The 25,804-nt window shown below is 49.9% G+C and overlaps 3 protein-coding genes across 5 annotated transcripts; all 3 read right to left on the bottom strand.

Annotated features, from left to right (window-relative positions):
- Positions 1-56: 56 nt before the first annotated feature.
- On the bottom strand, positions 57-14,193 carry ZSWIM8 (zinc finger SWIM-type containing 8). Of its 3 annotated transcripts, none has more exons than XM_047072974.1 (26): positions 13,680-14,191; positions 11,191-11,344; positions 10,863-10,957; positions 10,514-10,686; positions 10,231-10,338; positions 10,034-10,115; positions 9,779-9,899; positions 9,338-9,539; positions 9,016-9,191; positions 7,650-8,643; positions 6,758-6,889; positions 6,442-6,621; positions 6,147-6,330; positions 5,839-5,937; positions 5,153-5,277; positions 4,486-4,726; positions 4,228-4,386; positions 3,902-4,130; positions 3,443-3,732; positions 3,075-3,298; positions 2,072-2,560; positions 1,682-1,841; positions 1,377-1,553; positions 1,089-1,208; positions 655-765; positions 57-534 (listed from the first exon to the last, which is right to left on the bottom strand). In XM_047072974.1, exons 1-26 carry the CDS (start codon positions 13,885-13,887, stop codon positions 74-76), a joined length of 5,694 nt encoding a protein of 1,897 aa, XP_046928930.1. In that variant the 5' UTR covers positions 13,888-14,191; the 3' UTR covers positions 57-73. The 3 variants fall into 3 exon arrangements, with proteins under 3 accessions (XP_046928930.1, XP_046928928.1, XP_046928929.1); XM_047072972.1 differs by having other exon boundaries at positions 240-534; positions 655-833; positions 1,658-1,841; positions 13,680-14,193; XM_047072973.1 differs by having other exon boundaries at positions 240-534; positions 655-833.
- Positions 14,194-14,852: 659 nt separating this feature from the next.
- Positions 14,853-17,276, bottom strand: CHCHD1 (coiled-coil-helix-coiled-coil-helix domain containing 1). The gene is made up of 3 exons (XM_047072035.1): positions 17,138-17,276; positions 16,896-17,014; positions 14,853-16,330 (listed from the first exon to the last, which is right to left on the bottom strand). The coding sequence occupies exons 1-3, from the start codon at positions 17,259-17,261 to the stop codon at positions 16,217-16,219; spliced, it is 357 nt and encodes a 118-aa protein (XP_046927991.1). The 5' UTR covers positions 17,262-17,276; the 3' UTR covers positions 14,853-16,216.
- A 4,262-nt stretch (positions 17,277-21,538) lies between these two features.
- FUT11 (fucosyltransferase 11) lies at positions 21,539-25,764 on the bottom strand. The gene is made up of 3 exons (XM_047072971.1): positions 24,904-25,764; positions 24,159-24,784; positions 21,539-22,548 (listed from the first exon to the last, which is right to left on the bottom strand). Exons 1-3 carry the CDS (start codon positions 25,609-25,611, stop codon positions 22,401-22,403), a joined length of 1,482 nt encoding a protein of 493 aa, XP_046928927.1. The 5' UTR covers positions 25,612-25,764; the 3' UTR covers positions 21,539-22,400.
- Positions 25,765-25,804: the final 40 nt, after the last annotated feature.

The following is a 25,804-nucleotide window of genomic DNA, read 5'->3' as shown; positions in this document are numbered from 1 at the left end:
CCCGGTTCAAAGTTCATCTGCACATGGAGGGAAAGAAGGCAAAGGCCCAGGCGGACTAGAGTAAAAAAGGAGTTTATATATTTATAAATGCCAAATAAATACCAGAGGCCACCCAATGCCCCCTCCCAGATAGGGCTGTCTCCCCCAACCCTAGGCTTCTAGGGTTTGAGACATCTTGGCCCCAAGCTACAGCCCAAGAGCAGCTGCCAGTCTGGGCTACCAGAGAACTGAGTGGGGATGATCTGTCCAGCCAAGATTCACTCCCTCTGTGTGAGGGGCCCCCATAGCCACAGGCCTGTATCCCTGTATAGGACCCTAGAGGGGCCAGACTCATGGGGAGAAGGTGGTCATCTCGAGTGAGACCCGCTGCCACAGCTCCTTGGTCTGTTTGCTGCGCTTGAGGTTCTGCAGGATGTCGTTGAACTGCATCATGCCCATGGGTGTCAGACAGAAGGCGCTGCGGGCACTGCGGATCGCATTCACAAAGTCGTCGTAGTCGGCAGGGGTCAGGTGAATCAAACGGTGGTGAATGTACTGGAAGAGGATGAGCCATTAAGCACAGAACCAGGCCCGTCCTCCCTAGCATGCGGGGTAATCAGTTCCATGCCTGCCCAGGAGGTGCTCCACCCTACTCCATACTTCCAGGGTTGTCACCTGCATGTATGCCTGCTGGCAGCGCTGCACCAGTTGGTGGAAGGCCGGGGCACGCAGGTGGTTGTGGGCATGAGCAGGGCTCAGCCGCTGCAGCGTCTCCATGACGATCTCCTGCAGCACAAACGGGCTCAGCACCCCCTTGGCTGCCCCCACACAGAACTGGTGCACGTAGTTCACTCCTGGGGGGCAGGGGGAGGGGCATGAGACGGGGGTGGCCACCTCTGCCCTAGGGACCCAACTTTTATCTCTCAGCTCTGGCCTGGCAGAGAGCCTCCCTCCACCCCAGGAGCTGAGGTAACCCCCCACCCCCCGCGCACGCACACATACCCGACCAAGGCCTCAACTCTGAGCAAGAGCTAGGAAGGAGGTCTGGGACAGGAAGGTGGGGAAAGTGGGTGGGGGCGGACAATGGTCCTGGGGAGGGGAGGTGTTACCCAGCTTTGCTGCCAGCCCCAGCAACCATTTGACATCATCAGTGTAGGGGGGGGAGCGGGAGAAGTTGTTGGGGTGATCGTTGTGTGCCCGGCGACCCAGCATCTCCAGTGCCAGCATTCCTGGGAGAAAAGGGTGGGCACATAGTGAAGGTACATCCTTTTCACCCTGCACCTCAATCTGGTACATCGGACCCCACAACAAACAAAGTAAGAGCTATGGGGAGGGAGGCATCACTAAAGAGCCTCTGGCACAACTGCAGGTAGGGGCACAAAAAAAAGACCTCTCACCAACACGGTAGGCAGCGTGCAGGTGGTGTAGGCTGTGTGGGTTGACAGGCTGACTGTGGGTCTCCTCCTCAGGTGGTGGAAACCCTCCGCTCACCAGAGGGCTGGGCTGTGTAGTCAGAGCAGGCAACGAGGCACCCTGGATGGCTGGAAACGTGGATGCTGGATGGACACTGCTCACTGAGGGTGGGATGAAAGCTATATGAGGAATTCACAGCCCAAAGAGGGATGGAGAGGGTTCCTCCCCCCATCTCCCCTGCCCAGTGTACCTCCCCTCCATTCACCTGTTCCCTGTCCCCACAACTCACAGGCCACACTGGTGGGCAGTGGGAGCCCTGGCTCTGTGTGGTAGGGATGTACTGTGATGGGTGCCATGGAAGGGACGGGGAAAGACACAGCAGTGGCAGCAAGTGAGGGGGGAGTCACTGAGTAAGGGTACTGAGCCCCCAAGAAGGCAGGATGCACACCCTAGAGACAGGGAAAAGAGTAGGAAATTATATTAAGATGTGGTTCTCCCCCTTCATCCCACAAGTGGGTATCCCTACATTTCTTATCTTGGTTGGCCTGAGTCCCCCCCCAGACCCCCACCACCTCACCAACAGTCCTATTATTCTCCCAGAGTACCCCACACTCCAACCCCACATGAACTCCTAATGTTCTCCCACGTGCCCAACCCCCCAACAAAACACTGGTCTCACCTGTGGGTATGCAGAGCTGGGCACAGGGAAGACGGCAGGCCGGGGCATATGAGGCATTGGGTGGGCAGGGTGAGCTGGGTGGGTGAGGTATTGAGGGCTGCAGGGCAGGTGGGGCTGTAGAGCAGTGTAGGGGTGCAGGCCAGGGGAATGACCATGCCCCAGTCCTGGACCTGGATATAAACTGGACCCCACTGAGATGACTGGCACCACTGTGGCTGCTGCTGTCACTGCTGCTGCCGCCACTGTAACCGGCTCAGTGCCTGGGCCCCCCCTGCCCTCAGGCAGCCCCCGCCCAGCCTCCCCAGCTGCCCTGATCCCACTGGCACTACAGCTTGTAGCCCCTTCACGGGCTGTGGATGAGCCACCTGCTGTTTGCTCATATAGCCAGAACCACTGGTGAGCAACCTCAAACAACACTTCAGGGTATACACCCCCACCCTTAGCCGCTTCTTCCACTGCCATGCAGGCCTTCTCCAACATCAGGTTATCCTGGAAGGAAGGGGCACAGAAGTTAAGGGGAGGGGCTTTACTCAGGCATGGTTGTAAATGACATTCCAACATCTTCCTCTGAGTTGGCTGGTTCCCAGGGAGGCATCAGAGTCAGAGCAATGAATGCCTCACACAGACACTGAACAAACGCTTGGTGACCAGTTCCAAACTACTTACAGTCCCAGTTCCAAACTAACCTAGCCACTCCCTCCCATCCAGTTCCCACTATCTCCCCAAGGCCTTCCCCAAGTATTCCAACCTGGTGACCACCTTGGTCCCTAACCTATAGATCTCCATTTCCTTATCTATAAACAGGAATAATCCTAACCTCAGAGTCGTAAGGCAAAAGAAGTAATAGATGTGAAAGTGCATTAATATGTCAAGTGTCACCATAATAGCACAAACTAGAAAATTTGTGAACTTTAAGATTTGGAAATCGAGCTGGGCTGTTAGTTTTCCCCATGTCCCTTCCTAGATACCTGAAAGCAAGTCCCCAGATTGCCTGTAGAAATACCTGCTCCTTGCACTGCACCAGGGCCCGCTGGATCTCATTGGGGTTCAATGCATGGGCATGAGGCAGGCAGCTTAGGGCTAACTCCGCTGCTGCCCTCACCATATTGGAGTCTCGTGCCCGTGATGCCCTGTCAGCCAGGGATGCAACCTCAGGGGGCGTCAGGTGTCCATCCCAGCATTCTACCAGTATAGTCAGGGCTGCACTACCAATCTCCATTGCCTGACCTTCAAGGAAAGGAGCAAAAAAAAAAAAAAGGGGGGGGTGGTTAGTATGGTGTCTTCTATCAGATCAGTAACTCCACAAGGATAAGACTCTCATTTCTATCAATTAATCCCCAGCCCATTCCCAAATCAAGATACTGGGTTTACCTGTAATCCAGGAAACGTGCGAAGAATAAGTACGTGAGAGCCAGTTGGGAGAAACAAAGTTGTGCAGGCCAAGGGCATAAAGCCCAATCTCGAAGGCGCAAAGGTGCAGGTTGCGGTGAGGACCCTGATGGCCCCCTGAGGAAGATGGATGTGTGAAAATGGAAGTGCTGCTGTTGCCCCCTGCCTTGATCAGCACCGTCTTCGCCAGTTCGAAGTAGAAGTGTGCAGCTGCCTCTGATGGCTGATTGGGTACATGGGGGGCATGACTCTCGGGACGGCGGCCCTTGTACCTGAGGGGGCAATGGGGTAGGGACGGGGATTGGGGTTTCTCTGAAATGGGTGTCCAGGTAGGCAGGAAAGAGCAGGGTAAGTGGTGTCGCTGGGGGAACAATAGTTGGATTACACCAGGGATGTGACTCTGAGGGTGGGCCAAATGAGAGGAGTATTTCTTCCACTGACCTGCCAACTTCAACGGTCTTTGCCCGGGCCCCTCCACTGGCACTGGCCCGGCGACTTCCACTGGAGGATGAGGAGCCCAGAGAGTCCGAGGAAGAGCTGCTAATGCTGTCACTGTCCTGTCCTCGGCCCCAGGAGGTGGGGGCCCAGCCCCCTCGAAGTGGCCTCCGGCTTAAGGTGGGGGAACTATCCGATGTTGTTTCAGGGGCACTGCTGTCAATGCTGGCCATGCCTAACTCCCCAAGACAAATCAGTCTCAGAAGCTAGAAGTTACAGAATTCACACTTCAGGAAATCCCTCCCTCCGTGTCATCCCACAGGCTGTCATACCTGTGTGTTTCTTCTTAGGCCGCCCTGGGGAGCCCCAACCCCGTCCATTGTAGCCTCCACGACTGCCAAGTGCCAGGCGGCTGGGAACCTTCCCTTCCGCCCTTGGGGTCAAAGCTGCCTCAGATGGGAGGCCCTCACAGGGAGAATGTGGGGAACTTTCTAGGTGGGGAAAATAGGACATTGGGATAAGCCAAGGAAAGGGGACCCCAACATGAATCCATACCATTCATCCCCCCCTGCCCAGTGCCCCCACCTCACCAGGCACATTCTTCTCTGTGAAGCCCTCATTGGGGCCTGGCCCAGCCCCTGCCACATTCCCTGGCTGAGGAGGCCCTGCAGAGCCCGAGGTCAGTGGTTGCAGGGCCCCTGGGGCAGATGGGCCCCCATGCTTTGAAGGAGACCTCTGGCTGGCTGTGGCTGGGCGGCTGGATGAGTAGAATGAACTCAGTGTCTGGGGCTTATGCGTCTGGCTCTCTCGGTCCAAGAGTTTGTCTAAGATCTGAAGAAGAGAGAAGCAGTGACAGGATGCCCTTTATATCCGGACTTCTATTTCTATTACCTTACTTTCTCTTTGAAACAGCTTAATACTACCTCTTCGGGAAGCCTTCCCCAGTCACAACCATAGGAGAACCTCCTGGATGATAGGCACCGGCTTACATATCTTGATATCCTAACACTTAACACAGGACTGACTACATTGATATTCAGTAAATATTGAAATAAATGAGTAACTGCTTCTTTTCTTTCATCCCCTGCCCAAGCACTCCTACGAGAACCATTGGTCTTATTCTTTATCAAGTGTCCCCAAGATTTTCCACTTATCCCCTATGGGCAGTATAGCCCTTTCCTCATTGGACTGCAATCCTCTGAGAAAGGGTAAAATTTTGCTCTCTGCCTGTCAAAATCCTAGTACTTCAGTCCCTACCTTTTTGAGCTTGGCTTGATCATCCTTGTAAGTGATCATTAGTGCCAGTGCCAGGTCACCCTTCTCCCGACGTGTGCCTTCACACAGGAGGGGATGCTCTGCCTCGCTCACTGTTGTCTTCATACCTGTGAGAAGAAGGGTCTCATAGGGACTGAGAATGGCCGTAACTCCCAAGACAGCCAAAGTGAACAGGCCAGGGCTGCCCAGCCACCAGCATATGTGAGATAAGGAGTTCTCCTGGTCCAACCCACATCCCCCGTGGAAGGTCCCAATTGCCTATTACATCCGGCCTTAGCTCTGATCTGCTTTTTAAGACCTTCATAATTGGCCCACTCTACCTTCATGGCATACCCATCACTTCAAGGAAGTTTGACTCCTTGCCCTCATTAAGACTTGATGGTCCCTGTCTTTATTCATGGTGTTTTGTCCCCTTACCAAAAACTTAACTGAACTGATCTTTTGACCTACATTCTGTATTCTATACCCTTCCTGAATCCTTTTCTTACATTTTGTGTGCCATAGCACACCTTTTGTCCCTAAATTCTTGACTGTACTACCTGGTTCAAACATGTCACATTCTGGCTGTCCCACTACCATACCACCCCTTCAAACAGGGGCCATGTCTCATGCCCTTCAAGGCCTGGGCCAACTAGCTCACAGAAGTGCTCAAGATACTCCAGACTCACCTAAGGCAGCAACTGCTGCTTCAAATCCCAGCTCCTCATCCCCAGGCATCTCGTTGTTCCAGTTACGACTTGGTGGCCGGGAACCCGTGGGAGAAACCACTGGATGAAAGGTGGAATAAGTCAGGCAGAAAGAAGTGTCATTGGAAAGAATGAAATGTAGGCAACCCAAGACCCTCATCATTCCAGACTACTCATGAAGTTGCCTGATGGATCCTAAGGATAATTCAGAGCTTTGGGCCTCTTGGTTTCTCCTTAGAGAAAACTACTCCTACCCAAGATCCCCACTCGAGTAGAGTCACGCACCATACCTGGAGCACAGAGAACGTCAAAGATGAAACTGGCCAGCATGAGAGGCAAAACGGGCCGATAGTCACAGAGTGTCCCCTCCCGAAGCTCCTCTGCCCGGCACCGCATGGTACTCATCTCACTTGGACCCAGAGGAATCTTCTTGAGCAGGGCAGCCACCTCAGACTCCTGGTATGCCAGCTTCACCTAAGGATACAGGAAGAAACTCAGACCCCTGACACTTCAGTAGAGATCAAGCTATAAGTCTCTGAGGAGTCCCTGAGGAGACTGCAGTACAAGGCTGATGGAACCTCCGACCTCCAAGGCCTTGGTAGAAGCTGGGGGCCGCTGTAGCTCCAAGGCAAACATGCCAACTCGGAAGGCCAGGTTGTGGTGCTCTGGGCGTTCACTTAGCACTGTCAACAGGAAGGCTGCCTTCGTCAGGGTGTTGGTAGCCACCCAGGTCTGACGGCTCGTAGATACCTTGTTCTTCTTGCCCTAAAGAGGGGAAGTACAAGGAAGCAGACATATGAGTCTGACTCATCTTGGTGGAGTGAGGAGGCTCTCACTTGGGGTGGGGCATAGAAGAGGGTTAGCAATAAATGGGGGGAGAGGGGAAGGGGGGGTCTCTCACCTTGGCAGGGGGCGGCTCTACCTTGAGGTCAGGTGGGTTGGCTAGCAGGTCCTGGGCAAGCTCCACAGTGAGGCGGGAGGCCTCACTGCTGTAGCCGTGCGCATGCAGGGCCTCAGCACAGGCAAACAATATCTGGAGAGGACGGGCACCACACAGGTTGAAGCCCCAACTTCCAGGGGCAGGACACCATATTCATACTCAAGCAGCAAACATCCCATGAGTACCTGCTATATGCTAGGCCCTATGCTGGTCCTGGGTATACCACAGGAACTCATAGTCTGATTAGAGAAACAGACACATGAACGCACAAACCAGCGTGAAGCCAGCTACCACTGGGAAAGGCCAAGAGGGGCATAAGTGAGTAAGATACTTCACTGGGACCTGGGGCAAAGGGGCAAGCTCAGGGAAGACTTCCTAGAGGAAGTGATCTCTAAGATACCTGAGACCTGCAGAAAGAACAGAAGCTAGCCAGGAAAGGTGAGGGAAGAAGATTCTAGGCAGACAGGCCAATCTGTGCAAATGTAAGGATGCAAGAGAGAGCATGGCAAGCTAGAGGAATGGTTCGACTGACTGTAGTAGAAAGGGCAGAATGCCTAGATGAGGCTGAAAAAGCATACAAAGATCAGACCAAGTGAGGCCTCACAGGTCATGCCAAGGGCAGTGGGAAACCACTGAAGACTTTTAAGCAGCAGAGGGACACAATCAGACATTTCAGGAATATCAATATGGAAGCAGTGAAAAGAATGGACTGTAGGCAGGGAGGCCAGACAGGAGCCCGCAAAAGGCTTCTAACAGCCTCACTACAGTCCTGACATTCCCAATTAGAGCCAGATGGCCCCTCTCCCAGCTGTAGCGAAAGAGCACCCTCAGTGTCCCCTCAGAGTCCCCTCACCTCCATGCGGCTCTCCTGTTCCAGTGGCTTCAGCCCAGCAAACAGGTCGTGCTCCTCCCCAGCCCCGCCCTCAGCCTTCTCTTCCTCGCCTCCAGCCCCATCCTGGGCATTCAGATAATATGCCTGGTAGTCATCATCCTCCTCTCCAACTGCAGTGGCTGCCTCTTTGGTTTTGGGGAGCCCATTGCCACTCTCATCTGTGGAAGGGAGGTCATCCCGGGTACAGACCTCCCCAGGCAGTAGGCCATGGGGGCCAGCAGAGGCTGTGGGAGGCTCAGGCCCTTCTGAGAAGTACACACCACCATCTTCTTCATAAGTATCTGGGGGTTCAGGAAGGAAGGTGGAAGGACCACGGGAGCCACCAGGAGGAGGGCAGGGTGGCGGGCTCTCAGGGAATCCACCAAAGGTGCTGGCCTCTGCACCGAGGGCCAGGCTGCTGTCATCCAGGCTCATCTCAGCCAGATCTGGCTCCAGGGAGCTGTCTTCGCTGCTCAGCCGTCGCTTGCTCCCACCGCCTGCTGATCCCTTGCCCCCACTGCCAGCCCCACCCAGTGCCTTGGCTTTGCCCCCACCTGGACCCATCTTATGCAGAGACTTATCTCCCCCCTCAGCAGAGAGGCGGCGGGGACCCCGCTGCGATGAGGGGACCCCCTCACCCAATCCCTTGCGCTTGGCCCCAGGCTCCTTGGGCCGCACAGCTGGCTCAGAAGGAAGAGATCGGGGCCGCTCCCGGGATTCCTCCAGGCCCCCAGATCGGGAGGCACCTGGCCGAGGGGGCAGGGCTCGGGCCCAGCACAGTGCCAACTTCCGGTCGGTGCCGCTGTAGGTGACACCAGGGAGTGGGTAGGCCTCTTCCCAGTTGAAGTAGCAGGCCTCCACCGCTGGCCGGAAGCCAGGGAAGAGCCGCTCCAGGGTCTTTTTGTGCTGTCCCCGCTTCACATTCTCAATCACCTTCAGTTGCCACTGGCGTAGCTGGGCACACAATTCCCGGCGGCTGTGGGAACAAAGTTGGGGAGGTTGCTGGGGGGCTACATTCTGCTCTGAGAAGGGATGGAAAGAGATAGAGCAGCCATAACCCCCAGAAGGAGGGTACAGGAAGGGACCCAGGGAAGAACTTCTTGAGCCAGCTTATACACATCACTCCAATACTCAGGTATTTGGGAAAGTGGGAGCTATTTAAGGGAGGAAAGGAAGAGAGCTTCTCAGAAAAAGGATGCCTAAATCACTGGTAACCTTAACGCTCAGTACCTCCCATTTCCCTAGGACTAGAAGAATAGTACGTTTCTATGTGCACATGATATGAGGCCTTGGACTGTCCTGGGCTGGCCCAATATCCGTGCTGTGATGAGCCTAGGGGGAGACTCACCGCTGGGGGCTGAGTGCAGGGTCCAAAACAGCTAGCCTCCACAGTGTGACCATCTCATCACACATGCTGGCACATGCATGGGCCGCTACCTCTGACTGCCCATTGCTACGGCCCGTGTGTCCACTGGCGCTGCTGTGTGAGGCTGAGGTGCGCACGCTGTACCACCAACCTGTTATCTGGAAACAGAGAGCTCTGAGATGCACCTAATAGTTTGGAGAAAAGAAGAGCAGCCCTCCCCAGTGTCCCTGTCAGCAAGAGGTAAATGAAGTTAAGGGAAGGAGAAAATGAACCACAGTGGGGCCACCCAACTCTGGAGGGTTACCTGTTCATAGGTGAGGCACTGGTCAGTGAGGATTTCCAACAAAGGGGCAGCATTGCTGTCTCTCCGTTTGAACATCTCCCGCACAATGCTAAGTAGGTTCCAGACACCCTCTGGCTCGCGGCCCCTCAGAGGGCGCAGCAGACATGCCCATTCAGCAGCAGCTGGAGGCTCCGTGGAAGACAGATACATGGAGTTCACATCACTGTGAAGGTAATGGAGTGGAAAATGATTACTCTGAGATGGGGCTGCATACGACAGGTGAAAGTGCACCAGGGCTTTGACACAAAAGAGGCCCTGACCCAAAATACAGAGTGTAGGAGACAAAAGATGTCTAAGACAAAAATTCTTGAGGCACAAGTATTAACAGAGCAAAGGATCGATTAACAGCCTGAGGGCTGTTCCCTTCCACCACAGACACAGACATAGAGAGATCCAATTTACCTGAAGACCACAGGCGAAGGTCCACAGAACTTGTGTAGTGTCTTCTTGATGTTATCAGTGAGTGTTGACTCATCCAAATACCATGTACTCTGGTCAGAGGCAGAGGGCCCTGCTGTGGGGTCTGGGGATGATAGGTAGTCAGTTACATAGAGATAGGGGCCTGGATTCACCTGACAACAGCAAGCTTTTAGTAAGTGGTGCTCTGCACCACCAGCTTTCTTCCTTCCGACTGCCCTTCCTTCTCTCCACACTCACCGGGGGCTCCACACACTGTATTGATGGCTGTTGACTGGGAAGAGAGGAGTTCATCCAGAAGACGCTGGGCCGTGGGGAGGATCTGAGGGGGAAAGGGACAAAGGCATAAGTGACCCAAGTTGGCCTTGGCCTAACATGAAGACTAATATGCAGTCCTGGAGCTTAGAGTTGGAGAAGGGTGTCCCAACCTCACTCACCTGCTGAGGGAGCTCACTGATGAGGTACTGAGCAAACTTCTGCAGCTGGTCCCTCTGCAGCCGAGACAGGGACTCTGATACTGGGGCACGCAAGCAGACTGCAGAAGCCTGAAGGAGAAACAGAGAGAAACAGAACAAGCTGGAAAAGGTTTGCTGACACTGGAGCAAGGGAAAGACAGGCAGATTAAGGGAGGCGAGGAGGCTCACATTGTGGCCAGGCATGCAGCAGAGAAGGGGGGGATGGAGCGTAGGATAGGGCCAGGATAAATTGGGAGGGCCTCACGTTGTGGATGCGGAAGAGACAGAGTGCCACGACGTGAGTGCACCATTTGGCCCCAGCCCCACAGGTGCAGCTGCAGGAAGTGACCCGGCAGCGGTCAAACATCACAGCCACGTTGTACGCCCCTTTGGGGGGGACCATCTGAGGTGGCACCACTGTAGCACTCAGGTGGAACCCTGGGGAGAAACATGGGTATGGTCAGGGAGAGCCATCAAGACATAATTCTCTGCCCTCAACCCTGGCCCTGCAGTTATTCCAACAACCTGCTCCAGCTTCTTGCAGTAGGTCCTTAACTCATAATACAGGGGATGGGCAGAGCAGGGGGTGCCACAGGGCATGATGGGACCCTTACCTATCTGCAGTGGGTCTTTCACAGCCCTCATGCGGAACAGCTGGTCCCCTCGCTGGAACTCATCGGCACTGCCATTGGCCAGGCACGAATACAGCCTGGGAGTGAAGAAGAGGACACAGCCACAACTCAGCAAACAACCTGTCAGAGACCACAATGCCCTGGACACGCTCTCCCCAGGGTCACTCCCTCTTGGGGAAAATCCCAGGCACTCCTCCCTTTGTCTTCTTCTTACAACCCCAAACACAGTATCTCCTTTGTTTTGGAGGAAACCCAGCACACAGTGTGGAATATCAGGACCCACTCCCCACCATCAGTCCTTTAGCCTCACCGGATATCCTCTTCATTCTCAGGGAAGCTCCAAAAAGCAATTCGGAGCTGTAGCTGCTCAGGCACTGGGGGATAAACTTTCTCCACCACTTCAAATGGGATATGAAATGCCACCTGCTTTGCTGAGAGCTCCACCAATGGGATCACAAGTCCATCTTTGGAAACAAAGGTTTAGGTGAGGGTAAAGAGAAGGGGAAATGAAAAGGGTCATGATTACCTGGCACCAATGCCAGCGCCTAACATCTTGGGCCCCACCTTCACTATGAAAGAAAAGGGAGATCTGGATGAAAAACCAAGGGACCCTCCTGTTAGGATACATCAACTCTTAAGATTTCATCTGGGGGAGGGGAGCTAACCAACTGCAGCCCATAACTTGCTACCTAAGGTCTAGAACAGAAGATACCACAGATATCCCAGAAACTCCTGGCCAAACAGGTGTGTTCCAGGATCCTAGCAAGTAACGTTCTCACATGGCTTGGCATCTAATTTCCCTTACACCTAGCACTTTATATTGATACTACATTGTTAATGTCTCTCCCCTGACATTCTCTTCTCCAACTGCTTTTTACTATCCCTTTTTCTCTAGATTATTCTAGGCCTCTAACTAAGGAGAGGAGACAGGCCAGAGCCCAAAGGAGTTAAGAGAGGGACCTCCAGTAGCAAGAGAGGCTGCATGTCCCTTGGCACACCTGATCCTTGGCTTCCTACAATTGGAAGCCTGGAAGGGGGATGGGGAGGAAGATGGGTTATCCCAAGGGAACCTAGCTGCTGCTCCTGAAAACACCTGGAGTAGGATGGAGTTACCACTCAAGGTTTCCCACACTGTTTTAATCAATAAATGGTGAGGGGCGCCCAGGTGGCTTAGTCGGTTACGCGTCTAACTCTTAGTTTCAGCTCAGGTCAAGATTTTCGTGGTTCGTGAGTTCGAGCCCTGCATAGGCTCTGCACTGACAGCGTGATGCCTGCTTGGGATTCTCTCTCTCCTCTCTCCACCCCTTCCCTGCTTGCTCTCTCTCTCTCTCTCAAAAATAAATAAATTTTTAAAAAGGTGAAACGCGACAGACTGCATACATATCTCACCAAATTGCTGGTCAAATTAGAAGACAGATCAGAAAATCATGGAGCTGAAAGAAACCTCTTTTTTTTAAAAAAAAAAAAAGTTAACCTCCTTATTTTACAAGTGAGAGACTGAGAGTACCCCGGGATGGCAGCGGGTTTGGGGAATGACATGCTTTTCTAGATTTTAACCTATTCAGGAAGATACCAGTCTGTTGAAAATTTTCACCGACATTACTTCAGTTACTTCCCTCAAAGTGAAGGAGCTCTAAGCCCCAAGGCTACCCACACATGCAAATGTGAAAAAGCAAAGAGACCACAGAAGACCCACAGTGAAACTGCCTATGATCTTTGTGCATGTGTGGGTGTATATGCACAGAACATATGCTACCTCTCCAACTGAAGTTGAACACTACCACTCCTAACAAGTGACATATGTACACTTCTTTGTCCCAAAAGGGTGCTAGAAATCTCTGCAGGGAAGTTTGGAAAACGGGAGTTTGGAATGGCCGGAGTACAATCACAATCCCAACTGCTGAAAAAAGTCAGCTTGCATTGAGGCCCAGAACAAAAACTGTGCCATGAGGAAGGCAGGGAAAGGATGTGGTAAGTCTTGAGCCTGTGGAGCTTCACTTATCATCACTCTTCCCTCAATCCCCTTTAATAAAAGCAAAATTCTTCACAGCACTAATCAGTTAATTCACTGAAAGACCCCAGGATGAAAGAAACTCACAGCACAAAGCAGGAAGAGCATTTCATAAGGAGACTCTAGAGACAGTTTCCTACACTCTTCCCCAGGCCCCAGATGATAGAAATCTAAGGCTCTAATCCAGTGGTCCCAGCTTCTGACAGCTGTTCAATATGGACAAGAAACAAGCCTCTGATTTGAACCTATGTGACTATGGAATCTCCAGTTCACCTCCACTTTCCTATAAGTGGAATCCCTTCTTGGTGTAGCCAGAATCAGAGATCATCATCACCCCTAACAAGAAGCTCCCAATGCACTTTGCAATGGGGGTGACACGCCTCAAGTGGTCCCTTCTTCACAATCCACTCCCTACCCTCCTTCTCTTCTATTTTCTGGCTTGCCGCGGGCTTAACTAGGTAAGTATTCCCAAGTCAGAGGAGTTTTTTCTTCTATTCCATTACTAAGGCAAATGAACCACAAAAAAATCTACTTTCTGTCGCTAATCGTATCCAACCCAGAATTTCCCAGCCATCACTCCAACACACACACACACACACACACACACACACACACACACACGCTGGTGTGGAGAAGCCAACCCCAGGAAGACTCGAAAAGCGAGTCCAGAAGTCCGTTCCAAGCTGCTCGGGACAGCTCGCGGTCCGGGACAGCTCCCGAGCGGGGACAGCTCCCCAGCAAGGCCTGAGCAGAGCCAGCCCGTTCCCTTCCCCCCAGCTCACCCTTACCTCGCATTCTGGTACCGCCACTGCCACCTCCGCCACCGCCGCCAGTGGGGGAATTGGGCCCCGCTGACTGTTTGCGCCATCCCCGCCAGTTCTGGCAGAGACTCTCGGCCTCGGAGATGAAGGAACAGAGCGAATCCTCCTCAAAGCGGTCCGAATCTTCAAATGAAAAGCGCTCTCCGTCCTCCCACTCCGCGAACATCAGCTCCATGGGGCCTGCACCCCCCGGGGCCGGGTCCCCCCCCGCGGATCCGGGGCCTGGGCCGCCGGCCGGGGGCTGAGGGGAGGCCCGGGGCCTGAGGGGCGAGCCGGGGCTGGGGGTGGCCGGGGCGCTCAGGGCGGCCGTGCCGGACGAGGATCTCAAGCCTGGAAGGGATATGGGACCGGGCCTCGCCCAACTGCGAGGTGCGAACGGGGATCGTGGCCAGTATCCGAGACTCTGGGCCCGGACGAAGCGCTCGGCAGCCGGGGCCTCTCCGCGGCTGCGGCGCCGCCTCCCCCATCAGCTGATCTGAACTTCCGGCCGCGCCGGCCACCACCACTTCCGCCTCACGCGCTTGGGAACCAGACCCAGTACCGGCAGATGTAGAGGACCCGTTTGTTTAATTGCTACATTTCCTGCCTCTTTTTTCTCGAAGCCACCCTCAGATACTGTAAGAGGGAACCGACTACCAGAGATACATGAAATGACTACAAATCCCAGCAATAACTCGGCGTCCATAATGTCCCCAAGGAATAAACAGCCGCCATGAATGCCGGGAATCGTAGGCTGTCAAGCGGTACACAGGACAACTGGGTGGAGTCATTGTCTCAACTCCGGATAGGCCCTGGGGCCGCATCACCTTCTGGGAGTTGTAGTCCAGAAGCCTGCATTCCATTAGATTTTTTCTAAGATCTGATCAGGAAAGCACCCTGAAAAGAATGCATTTGATTTCGGGAAATGGTTGTACTGTTTTGTCAGTGGGTCCTTTGAATCCAGGAGTTCTTAGCCTTTTTTTGTGGTACGGACACCTTGGCAGCCTGGTGAAGTCCCTGGACCTCCTTCTCAGATTGTTTATAAATGCACAAAATATATAACTTACAAAGGAAATGAATTATATTGAAATACGATTATCAAAATATTAACAAATTTGTAACATAGTAATACTTCTTTATTTACACATTAAGTAAAGTCCAGCAGCAAGGGTAACTACCATAATTTTGAAGCTAGTGATAGGTATAAATGATATTGAGGTACCTGCAACCTACTATATGAAAATATTATAATCTCATATAGGTATTGCTAATTGATACTGTGGTTTGTTTTCCATGGTCCTAACTGAAATGCTAAATTTCAGTTGTGGTTAAAGATAAAAAAATTTTCCCATCCACATCCACAGACCTCCTACTGAGAATCTATTGACCCTAGGTTAAGAACTCTTAAGTCCAAAGTGCCTAGGTATTGAGCTTCTTCCTGTAACTAAAAGCCTCAGCTTTCAGAACAAGGCAACTGCCCAGTGCTCTACCCATGAGGTCTGAGGACTATTGGAAGAAGTAGCTGTGTGGGTAAGGGAGGCAAGACCACTTCTTTATCTTAATAATTATCCCACTGGAGCCTTAGAAACCCCACTGATCTTTGTCTATCTAATGCTGCAAGGTATATAGAAAAGGTTAAGTGAATTAAACCTGGAAGGGCAGAGTATATAAAATGCCATACAACTGTTTCTAATATCAAAGGGTCACAAAAGTTAATGCCTTCAGCAACTAGGTGGATAACTTAATGAGAGAAGTAAACAGGTGATACACAAAGAAGATAACTGCCAAATAAGTTTCAGTTTCACCATGTGGAAGAGGCCAATGGCCAGGTCCCTAGAGAATGGAGACAAAAGATAATCAGCTTACTTGGTTATTGCCATGCAGGGATAAGAAACTGGTGTTTACAGATCCTTTTACTTTTTTAATTGAAAGCTAAAAAGGGGATTTTTTTAAATGACATTTTTCCTATTTTTGAAGGTGATCGTTTAATTTAAAAACTAATTTCCAATTGTGTTGGCTAAATAAAATACATCTGCAGTTCATCAGTTTGTGAACTTCTGATTATTCTGTGAGCATTTTGCAGGGACTATTTTGCACAAAATGGGTAGTCATTAAATACAGATGATACCGAAAAACTCTGCATATAGGCAGACTTGAACATCCTTATTGCATCCAAAGGCAAGGGCACTAAATGGTGTAAGGACTTCAAAGGCAGAACAAGATGAAAGTTTTTATCCTGCTCCTCGGGCAAATCAAGAAGCAAAGAACTTCCAGAATCTAGGGAAGGATACAGAGTTCAAGTATGGAGGGAGAACCTAATCTACAACAAAGGCCAATTTATCTTCAGAGGATTTTATTTCAAAATAAAGCATAACTTCCACCATGACAATGATTCCAAAGGATGAAAAAGTGTCTTGCCTCCTTTCACCCTGCAAATAGCGCGTGGCAGTGCAAACGTTTCCAAAACACCTACACATAGTTCTCAGTAGGCTAACAGTCCAGTCATAGAAAATGCTTCTTCATTTTCAACTGACATGAGATTTGTTAGGAAACCTCTGTAACAATTTATTCAGTTTCTTGGGGGGTAAACCCCCAGATTCTCCCAACGTGTCATGGATTGATCTCATCTTTCGCGCTGCCTGAAAAGACAGAACAAAAACAAAAATGACAGCTCTTAAGTTTGTCCTGACCTAGGCCAACAGTTCTCACAATACCAGAAAGCACACTAATACATTAACCAGCCTGGAAATAGCTGTGTCATCTTCCCAGTCCCCTTTCAACAAAGGGACTTGAGATCTACAGATGACTGTATGACCTGAAGCTACCATGCCAGCTAGCAATTAATTCTAGGTTAAAATCCAAACAACCTGCCTTTCACTATCTATCTTTAGTTCTATTTCAGACAATAATATCTATTTGAGCAGCACGTTAAATTTTACAAAGTGATTTTTTTCCCATGTAATTTCCCTTTATGTAATACAAAATTCTGTAAGGTATTAATATTAACCTTATTTTACAACTGGTATAGCTAAAGCTTAGAGCAGTGAAACAAATCGCTCAAGATCACAATGCCTTCAAAACCACAACCTTTTCCACTTGGGCGTTAGTGAAATCACTCCCACAACTTTCCTTGCCTTGTATAATTGCTTGTATCCCCCCACCCCCATTCTCTCCCAAGATGACACCCTAAGAGCCTTCTGTCACCTCGGCCCTCGAAGCACAATCGAAGAATTCCTTGATCTCTTTTCTGCACGCTTCGTCGCGGAATTCATTCTGCTTCCAACATGCCATCATCACCGACATTTCTGTGATACAAGTCGCCTCTGGAGGAGCAGAACGGGAAGACCCTCAGTCACCCTTACCTTATCTTGTAGCCCTCCCACCCAGCCGCCCCGTTCATCCCTCGGACTTCTGCTCTGGGAGCCTCCTTGGCTCCAACTGCTCACCGCCTCTCTCCCGGCGTCGTTCTCCGACACGATTAGCTAGGATGAGCGGCTTGTTGGGCTTCAGTATAGGTTTCCGTGGGTTTCCCAGCCGCGCTAGCCGACCCCGCAGGCTGGGCGTCGCCATTACGCACCGAGCTCCCGGCAGGCTCTGCGTCACCGTGCGTGACCCTGCGTGACCCCTAAGAGTTCGACGAGGCTTGGCGCGCAGCTTGCCGAAAGCTCGGCTGCCTGCGTGCTTGCTTTTCTTCGCCTCGTAACCCTGCTGCTGGGTTCGGGCACCGGTCGTTCAAGACCTGTGTGCAGGTTAGGAGGAGAGTCTTTGGGGCTCGTGTGCTGACCTAGGCCGCTCCCGGCCCTGAAGTCTGAGGGCGGTCTTAGGCCGGAAACATCCAAGAAAGGGCTCGATAAATGGACACTCATTTATCGTGGTAGCTGGCCGAACTCGAGGGTGATTGACAAAAGCAAGGGCAGAGGATGGGACCGAATCAAAATATGAGACCTTAAGATGTTAGGCTGGGACAGACTATTCTTATGTTTTTAATAAGCCTTCAAGAACTGTTGGATTTTAGGGGCGCCTGGGTGGCTCAGTCGGTTGGGCGGCCGACTTCGGCTCAGGTCACGATCTCGCGGTCCGTGAGTTCGAGCCCCGCGTCGGGCTCTGGGCTGATGGCTCAGAGCCTGGAGCCTGTTTCTGATTCTGTGTCTCCCTCTCTCTCTGCCCCTCCCCCGTTCATGCTCTGTCTCTCTCTGTCCCAAAAATAAATAAACGTTGAAAAAAAAAAATTAAAAGACTCTTTCCAATCCTGTGAAGATACTTGGTGGTATCATTCCTATTATTAGACTTGGCTCTTCAGTTGTGATGCCTAGGTTCATCAGACTTGGCTCTAAGTGACTTTTAGGTGTTTACAAAAGGCACTTCAGGGGCACCTGGGTGGCCCAGTTGGTTAACCCTCTGACTTCATGATCTCAGGTCATGATCTCATGGCTGGTGGGTTCCAGTCCCGTATTGGGCTGGAGACTGCTTCAAATTCTGTCTGCCTCTCTCAAAAATAAATGAAACATTCAAAAAGAAACAAACAACTCAGTTCAAAGATGTGCCAAGGATTCTCAAGGCATTTATAACAACTTCAAGAAGTGTTTCTGGTAACGGAAGCATAACTTGAGCAAGCTTTTAGTTCATAAGATGACTACTTTGGAGGAGCAATATGTATTTGGTTGTGTAAAATTTAGTGTGCTAAAATCATTTATCACAGACGTTTAATCTTCCCATTGATCTCTGCATGACTGGTTCTTTTTCTTCTGTTCTCAGTTCCTGTCAGAGAGGCCTTCCCTGACTTCCCATATCTCTCCATTATCAAGCTGTTTTATTTTCTTCATAGCACATATCACAGTCTGAATTAACTTGTTCATTTAATGTGTGTTTATGGCCTCACTTACCACCGACACCCATTTAAAATGTAAGTGCCATGAGAGACAGGACCTTGTCTTACTGAATTCCTAGTACCTAGAATAGTGATAATAAATACTTGTTAAGTGAACAAGTGTTTCACATATTTTTCCAAGTCTCCAAGTGTATCATACTTAGCCCAGAAATATAAACAAGCAGCAGACACTGTTTAAAAAGAAGCCATTTATTATACAAAATGAAACCTGAGATTATAGAATATTGCAACACATGGAGTAATAAAGGCATCAGCCCCATGCTCCACCCCCAGTCCAATAAAACAGATTCCTAATCAAGCACTTCTACCACCAATAACCCCAAGCCTGCTGCTGTTGACAGAGCAAACTGAGCCCCAAACCAGAGAAAATTCACATTGTTTGCTTTCTCTTCATATTGGTTCTGCTTGCTCTTGTGGAAATGTAGCACCTGGCTTATCTTGCTCTTTTACAAATACTTTTATGGTAATAGGATTAAAGGAGAACGTCTAAAAAGCCCTGTCCACAAAGCAGGCCTGAGTCTCCAGCCACAATCATTCACAATCATTCAACAACTGGCCCATTTTGTACATAAAAGTGCCCACTTTGTACATAAAAGGAATGCCAATCTGAACTGGTGTAATTAGGAGAGGTAAGGATGATTCTACATTTTGCATAACCATCACTTACCCTTTTTATTGCACATAAACTTGAGTCCTAACCTTAGTTTGCATTTGAGTAATGTGTATTTTGCACTATATATCAGCACCTGCATTTAAGTAGATTGGAAGTTTAGGGGCACCTGGGTGGCTCAGTCGGTTGAGTGCCCGACTTCAGTGCAGGTCATGATCTCACGACTCATTGGTTTGAGCCCCACATCAGACTCTGTGCTGACACCTCAGAGCCTGGAGCCTGCTTCATATTCTGTCTTCCTCTCTCTCTCTGCCCTTCTCCAACTCACACTCTGTCTCTTAAAAATGAATAAACGTTAAAAAAAAACAAACTACTCCAAAAAAAAATAGATTTCAAGTTTAGAAATCAGAGTCCTGAATTTGACTTCTTTTTGTGGGTCTACATTATACCCAATTTTAATAGTACATTTGAAGGTCTATCTTCCCCTCTTGTGCTTTTCTGCAAAAGCCCAAACAGGTTAAGCAAACTTTCCATGCTGTTGTGAGGGTATTTTTTACTAAAAAATAAAATGAAAATAGAACCATTATGACCGTGAAATCCAGTCTAAATTAGAGCTCTCCTTGGCCACATCCTTAGATGTCACAATATTAAGTGTGGGACCCTAGTTGTTGAAGCACCTTACATACATAAACACACACACACACACACACACACACACACACACACATCTGGTTGTAAATTAGTGTATGTATGTGTATATATATAAGTACATATACATATTAATTTATAGATACACTGATAAGCTATAGAACTTCTTTAGTGATAATTCATTAATACTACACATTACAACCAGAGTAGCTCTAAGGTCCAAGGTATTTCTTGTTCCACTGGCCCTGAAAAAGCTAATGGTCTCCCTGCCCTTTAAGCTTTATTTTCAAGCCACAGCAATATAAAAGTTTGGCTATATCCCCAAATCTGCCTAACAGCTTTTTACTGAACCAGCCACTTGTGGTGGCTAACTCTTGCCTCACCTCTCAGCCCCTTGACATCAAGGGCAAGTAAATGTTATAAAAAATACAATTCCAAAGAACCATAATACAACCCACCAGGAGTTTTGCTTCACCACCAACATAAGTCTTGCCTCACCTCTCAGCCCCTTGAGTTTAGGTATGTTCCATCAAAATGTAGTCTCAGTAAGTACTATAAAGTTGAACAGAAGGATATCAGTAATAGAATGAGTCAAGTTGGAATATTCATCCCACATGAACTGAAAAGTGCTCCATAGTATGAAGTAATTATTACAACTGTATTGCTGGGCTGTTTTTTCCAATGTAATTTTCATGACTCTTTGGAGGAAATGGGACTTTTGTAGCATTTAAAAATAATAAAATATAGGGGCACCTGGGTGGCTCAGTCAGTTAAGCAGCCGACTCCAGCTCAGGTCATGATCTCTTGGTCTGTGGGTTCGGGCCCCATATTGGGCTCTGTGCTGACAGCTCAGAGCCTGGAGCCCGCTTCGGATTCTGTGTCTCCCTCTCTCTGCCCCTCCCCCACTTGCACTCTGTCTCTGTCTCTCAAAAATGAATAAACATTAAAAAAATTTTTTTAAATAATAAAATATAGAGACGAGTTCATTAGGCAGACAGAAAAGACCAAAGACCTATAAAAACCTGCAGTTTGATTCACCCTGGTCTATTTTAACATTTAAAAATCATTTAGGGGCGCCTGGGTGGCTCAGTCGGTTAAGCGACTGACTTCAGCTCAGGTCACGATCTCACAGTTCGTGAGTTCGAGCTCTACATCAGGCTCTGTGCTGACAGCTCAGAGCCTAGAGCCTGGTTCGGATTCTGTGTCTCATTCTCTCTCTCTGCCCCTCCCCTGCTCATGCTCTGTCTCAAAAATAAATAAAAACATTAAAAAATCATTTAAATATTAAATTTGTTTTTCTGCCATCATTTTCAGCCATAGTCTCTATCTCTAACCTAAAATAGAGCAGGACAATTCATTAAATTGACATGATATATATTAACTATCGGATCTTTCTGTTCATGAGATGAGAAAGAATTACAGCTATTCCCTAAAAAAGAAGCAAACCAGCAGTAAGCAAAGCTGTCAAAAATCTACAGCCAGTTTAATGTAGAGGAGAATGAATGTGGGGATGGTGGCATCTTCGTCAGATTACGGAAAACCAGGAAAGAAAAAACCATTAAAATAATTTTTTTAATGTTTACTTTTGAGAAACAGAGAGACAGAGCGTTAGTAGGGAGGGGCAGAGAGAAAGGAAGACACAGAAACTGATACAGGCTTCAGGCTCCAAGCTGTCAGCACGAAGCCCGACATGGGGCTCAAACTCATGAACTACAAGATCATGACCTGAACCACCCAGGCGCCTGAAAAAAAAAAGTTAAAAAGTTTGACATCAAGAGCAAGTAAATGATGTAAAAAATACAATTCCAAAGAACCATAACACAATCCACCAGGAGTTTTGCTTCACCACCAGTGTAACCATTTATAAAGCAGGAGATGAAAAGAGATTAGGAAAGGTATTGAATAGGTGCGTCTGGGTGGCTCAGTCAGTTGAGTGTCTGACTTCGGCTCTGGTAGTGATCTTGCAGGTCATGGCTTCGAGCCCTACATTGGGCTCTGCACTGATGATGCAGAGCCTGCTTAGGATTCTCTCTCTCTCTGCCCCTCCCTGACTTGTGCTTTGTCTCTCAAAGTAAATTTTTTTTTTAAATGTAAAAAAAATAAATAAAGGAAAGGTACTGAATAATAAAGAGTTTAAAGAAGAGCACAGAAATTTTAAGACCCTACTAAACGTGGTCCATTTTACCTCATTCTTATGCCAAGTACCAAGGTGTTGTTCCAATCACAGTTAAGAGGATGAAATGGCTAGAGAAAGATGCAATTCTTTAAAGATTCTGTTGAATCAGCACTTTAAAACAAGTGGGTGTTTCAGGCTTCTGTTTTCCATTAATCCAAGAACTAGAGGCCTCCATCTCTCATTGAGGAGAGGCCCTAATACCACAAACTGAGACACTGGATACACATCATTAGGATAAAATATCAGTGGATATAACTGGAATTCCTTGAACTCATAATAAGACAGTGTTCGTTAAGGGATATGCAGCAGATGCCCCTCATGTCCCATGGTAGAATAAGGACTTCCATCTCCTTAACTCTACCAATTTTAAGGCTCTTGCAAGGATAATTAGAGATTTTGGTTCCTTTTCATGAAGATCTCATGTAGATAGTCCCAAAATTTCCTCTGCTTTGTCTCATTGTTGTGGATCATGGCAGTGAGAGCTTCCCCCTGGTCCAGACCTTGCCAATAATCTTGCAGCCACATCTCCTTCCAGCTGAAACATCAAAATGGGAGTTGGATTACGGAACCTCTGCACAGCTACAAGTCCTGCCTTCTGAAATTTTAAGCAGATATAGCAGTCTCTGGCTAAGACAGGGCTCTGCTTTGAAGGAAAGGGAATGTGAAGTAAATCTAGTAGTCTAGTAATAGTACAGGTGACAGCTGCAAACACAAATCTATCACACATCCCACCCCCAATGAGTTAAACTTCCTGACTTGCCCGCTCCTGGTTCCCAAATGTGGTGGGAGTTTAGAAGAAGGCAGGGCAGTGAGGCAGACTATGGAACCAAGTAATCTAATATTTAGATGGTTACCTTATAAGCTGCAATTTCAATAATCAAAATGAAGGTGCAGTGCTATCCAAAGTCTAGATAAAACACATTTTCTTTTTTTAACGTTTTACACTTTTTTTCCTAGTAAATCATAATATGTTCAGCATAAACTAGAAACAAATTATTTGATGGAAGACTCCATTCCCAGAATCAAACTGTGCCAGCAGTATATATAAACAGCCCTCTGCTGCCATCCACTGTGCAAGTTAGTCTCTGCAGGCCATTCTAGCAGTCTTGCTTTATTAAGCTTAATAATCTTTTATCACCTCTCCCCAAACAGGTGTGGTTTGCTGCAAGTGGCTTCAGCATTTTCCCACCCCACCTCCCGTGCTGACCTTGTTTCCCAATGCACCACTTTCTGCCACCTACTGCAGTAGCTTCCTCACTTCTCTTCCAATCCACACTGCCCAGCAGTGTTTATTCTATCTATTGAAAACATTCCTTCCATTCTGTTTGGGGTGAACATATAATTTATCACCCAAATCAGGGTACTTCTAAGAGTGAAAGGAGGTACTATATGCGGCGCCTGGATGACTCAGTCAGTTAAGTGTCTGACTTCAGCTCAGGTCATGATCTCACGGCTCATGGCTCATGAGTTCAAGCCCTGCGTCGGACTCTTGTGCTGACAGCCCAGAGCCTGGAGCCTGCTTTGGATCCTTTCTCTGGACCTCCCTCACTCACACTCTGTGTCTCTCTCCCTCAAGAATAAACAAACATTAAAAAAAAAATTAAAGAGTGAAAGGAGGTACTATTAATAATTGTGCCAGGTTAATAGATACAAACCCTACTGCAGACAAACCTCTCTCAAAATACCCATCTATGTATTGCTCATCCCCAACCCCAACATTTCAAAGATGCTAAATAAATAGCTGAGTTGGTTTTCGAGACAGTCCAACTCCTAAGCGTGGTATTCAGGCTATGTATAGCCTGGCCCGAGTTTATCTGCCCAACTTTGTCTCTCCCTCATCACTTCCCTAAACAGGCCCCCTCTGCTCTGGTTGAAGCCTTTTTTGAATCACTATTGCAAACATTGTTCACATAAGCTGATTTTCATAGGTTGTTGCCCTGAATTCCACTTTGCATCTTTTCCTGAGCTTTTTCAGGAACTAGACTCTCCCAATTAGGCTCTTGACACTTTAAAGGCAGAGTAAGCCCATGTCATAATTTCCCTATACAACAATCCCCTCAGCACCTACTGCTAGTTCACTGCCCACAGTGAGCAAGTAAGTAAATCGCTTGATTTGATGGCCACAGGGACCCCAGCTATCCTTACCTGTCATTCTCAGGAATCTCTTCCACACTGCCAAATCCAGGTGTGGGCACTGGGCAGTCCATGTGTGAGGGCTGGGCAATGTGAGGCTCAGGGACAGGGATGTCCCCAGGAGAGGCTGCGTGTGCTTTCTCGGCCTCCAGCCGAGCCAGTTCATGGTCACAGACAAAACACTCAAAGCCATTGAGGTAGTTAGGCAGCAAAGGATCATTCACTCCCCACTCCCGATACTTCAGACTATCCAGAAGGAACTGGTTGGTGATGCCCCCAGGTTGTTTGTATGCCAGATATTTCATATATTCCTCATCGTTCTTGTCCAGAAAATCAATAAATTCTGCCAGCTTTTGAGGTGACTCAAAGTCATCAATGAGGATGATGGAGTGATTGTTGGGCATCCAGTCCCTCACAGAGGGAGAGCCGCGATACACAGGCACAGCACCAAGATGCATGGGGCGCCACAGCTTCTCTGTCATGTAGTCGTCACAGATGGCATTTTCAAGGGCCAAGTGGAACTTATAGCGAGACAAGAAGGCCAAGAGCTCTGGATCCTCGGTGGTGGCTGTGGCTGTGTCCTGTAACCGCGGAGTGGGCAGCTCCCGATTTTGTAGGCATTTCCCGTAGGAGTCCACCTGTTCGGGGTAGAATACCGCCGTGAAGTGGGTGCGGCGAGCCGACCTGGACACCCGGGGTACTGGCCTCCGCCCCGCGCGCCCCCCTCAACCCCCAGGCCCGCCCCGGCCCCACCCACCGGGATGTAACGCATCAGCTCGCGCACGTAGCGGTCCCGGTCCGCAGGCACGTCGCAGTGGGACTGCAGATAGAGCAGCGGCGCGTAGCCGCGTCGGCGCCACTCAGCGCGCTCCTGTAGCGGAGGCGCCGCGCGGCGCAGATAAGCGGTCCCGGGCAGCCACTGAAGCGGCAACGGGTAGTCCGAATGGCGGCTGAACGTGGCAGTAAGATTGAAGAGGCGGATGCCCGGCCCGTGGCTCAGCAGGAAGTTGTTGAGGGGCGACTCCTCGTGCAGGAGCGCCCAATTCTGATGCGCCAGGCGCGGCAGCGGCGCCTCGGAGGCTCGAAAGTCAGTGCCGTAGAAGAGCAGCGCGCGCGTCCGCGAGTGCCCTCGCACCCGTCGGTCCCGGGACGCCACGCACGCGCCGCGCGCGCACTCGATGCGCTCTGAGTCGCCCGGGAAGTGGGGAAATAGCCCTGGGCTCCACCACAGCAGCACCGGCAAGTCCACGGCCTCCTCCCTCCCTGGCTGCGAGGGCCCGGGACTGCGCGCCACCCCCACCGCGCCCAGCGCCGAGGGCGGCCGGAAAACTGCACCATCCCACGGCTCTGCCCAGCCCGCCTCTCCGCCGGTCTCCCCCTGAGCCATGGGCCCAGAGCCGCTGACCGCACAAATACTAAGCACTCCCAGGGCAGCGAGCACAGCCCCGCTGCTGCACGCCGCCATGTCCACTGGCAGCTGCCCCGCTCCCCTCCCGGCAGCATCAGGCCTCCGCCCCGCAGGGAGTAGCGACCTGACGAAGTCCTACGCCCATGGTGCGTGTGGCGCATGCGTAGTTCTGCTCAGCCTACCACTTCCTGGGAAGTGCTAGGCCTAGCAGCAACAAATGGGACGGAAAATGGTAAGTCACAAGTAAAAA

The sequence above is a fragment of the Lynx rufus genome, unplaced genomic scaffold (assembly GCF_022079265.1).
Source record: "Lynx rufus isolate CCGP_SWC_20201006 ecotype Redwood Valley unplaced genomic scaffold, mLynRuf1.p SCAF_11, whole genome shotgun sequence".
NCBI lineage: Eukaryota > Metazoa > Chordata > Mammalia > Carnivora > Felidae > Lynx > Lynx rufus.
Note: the sequence above shows the minus strand (reverse complement) of the source record. Positions and strands in the feature narration are given on the sequence as shown.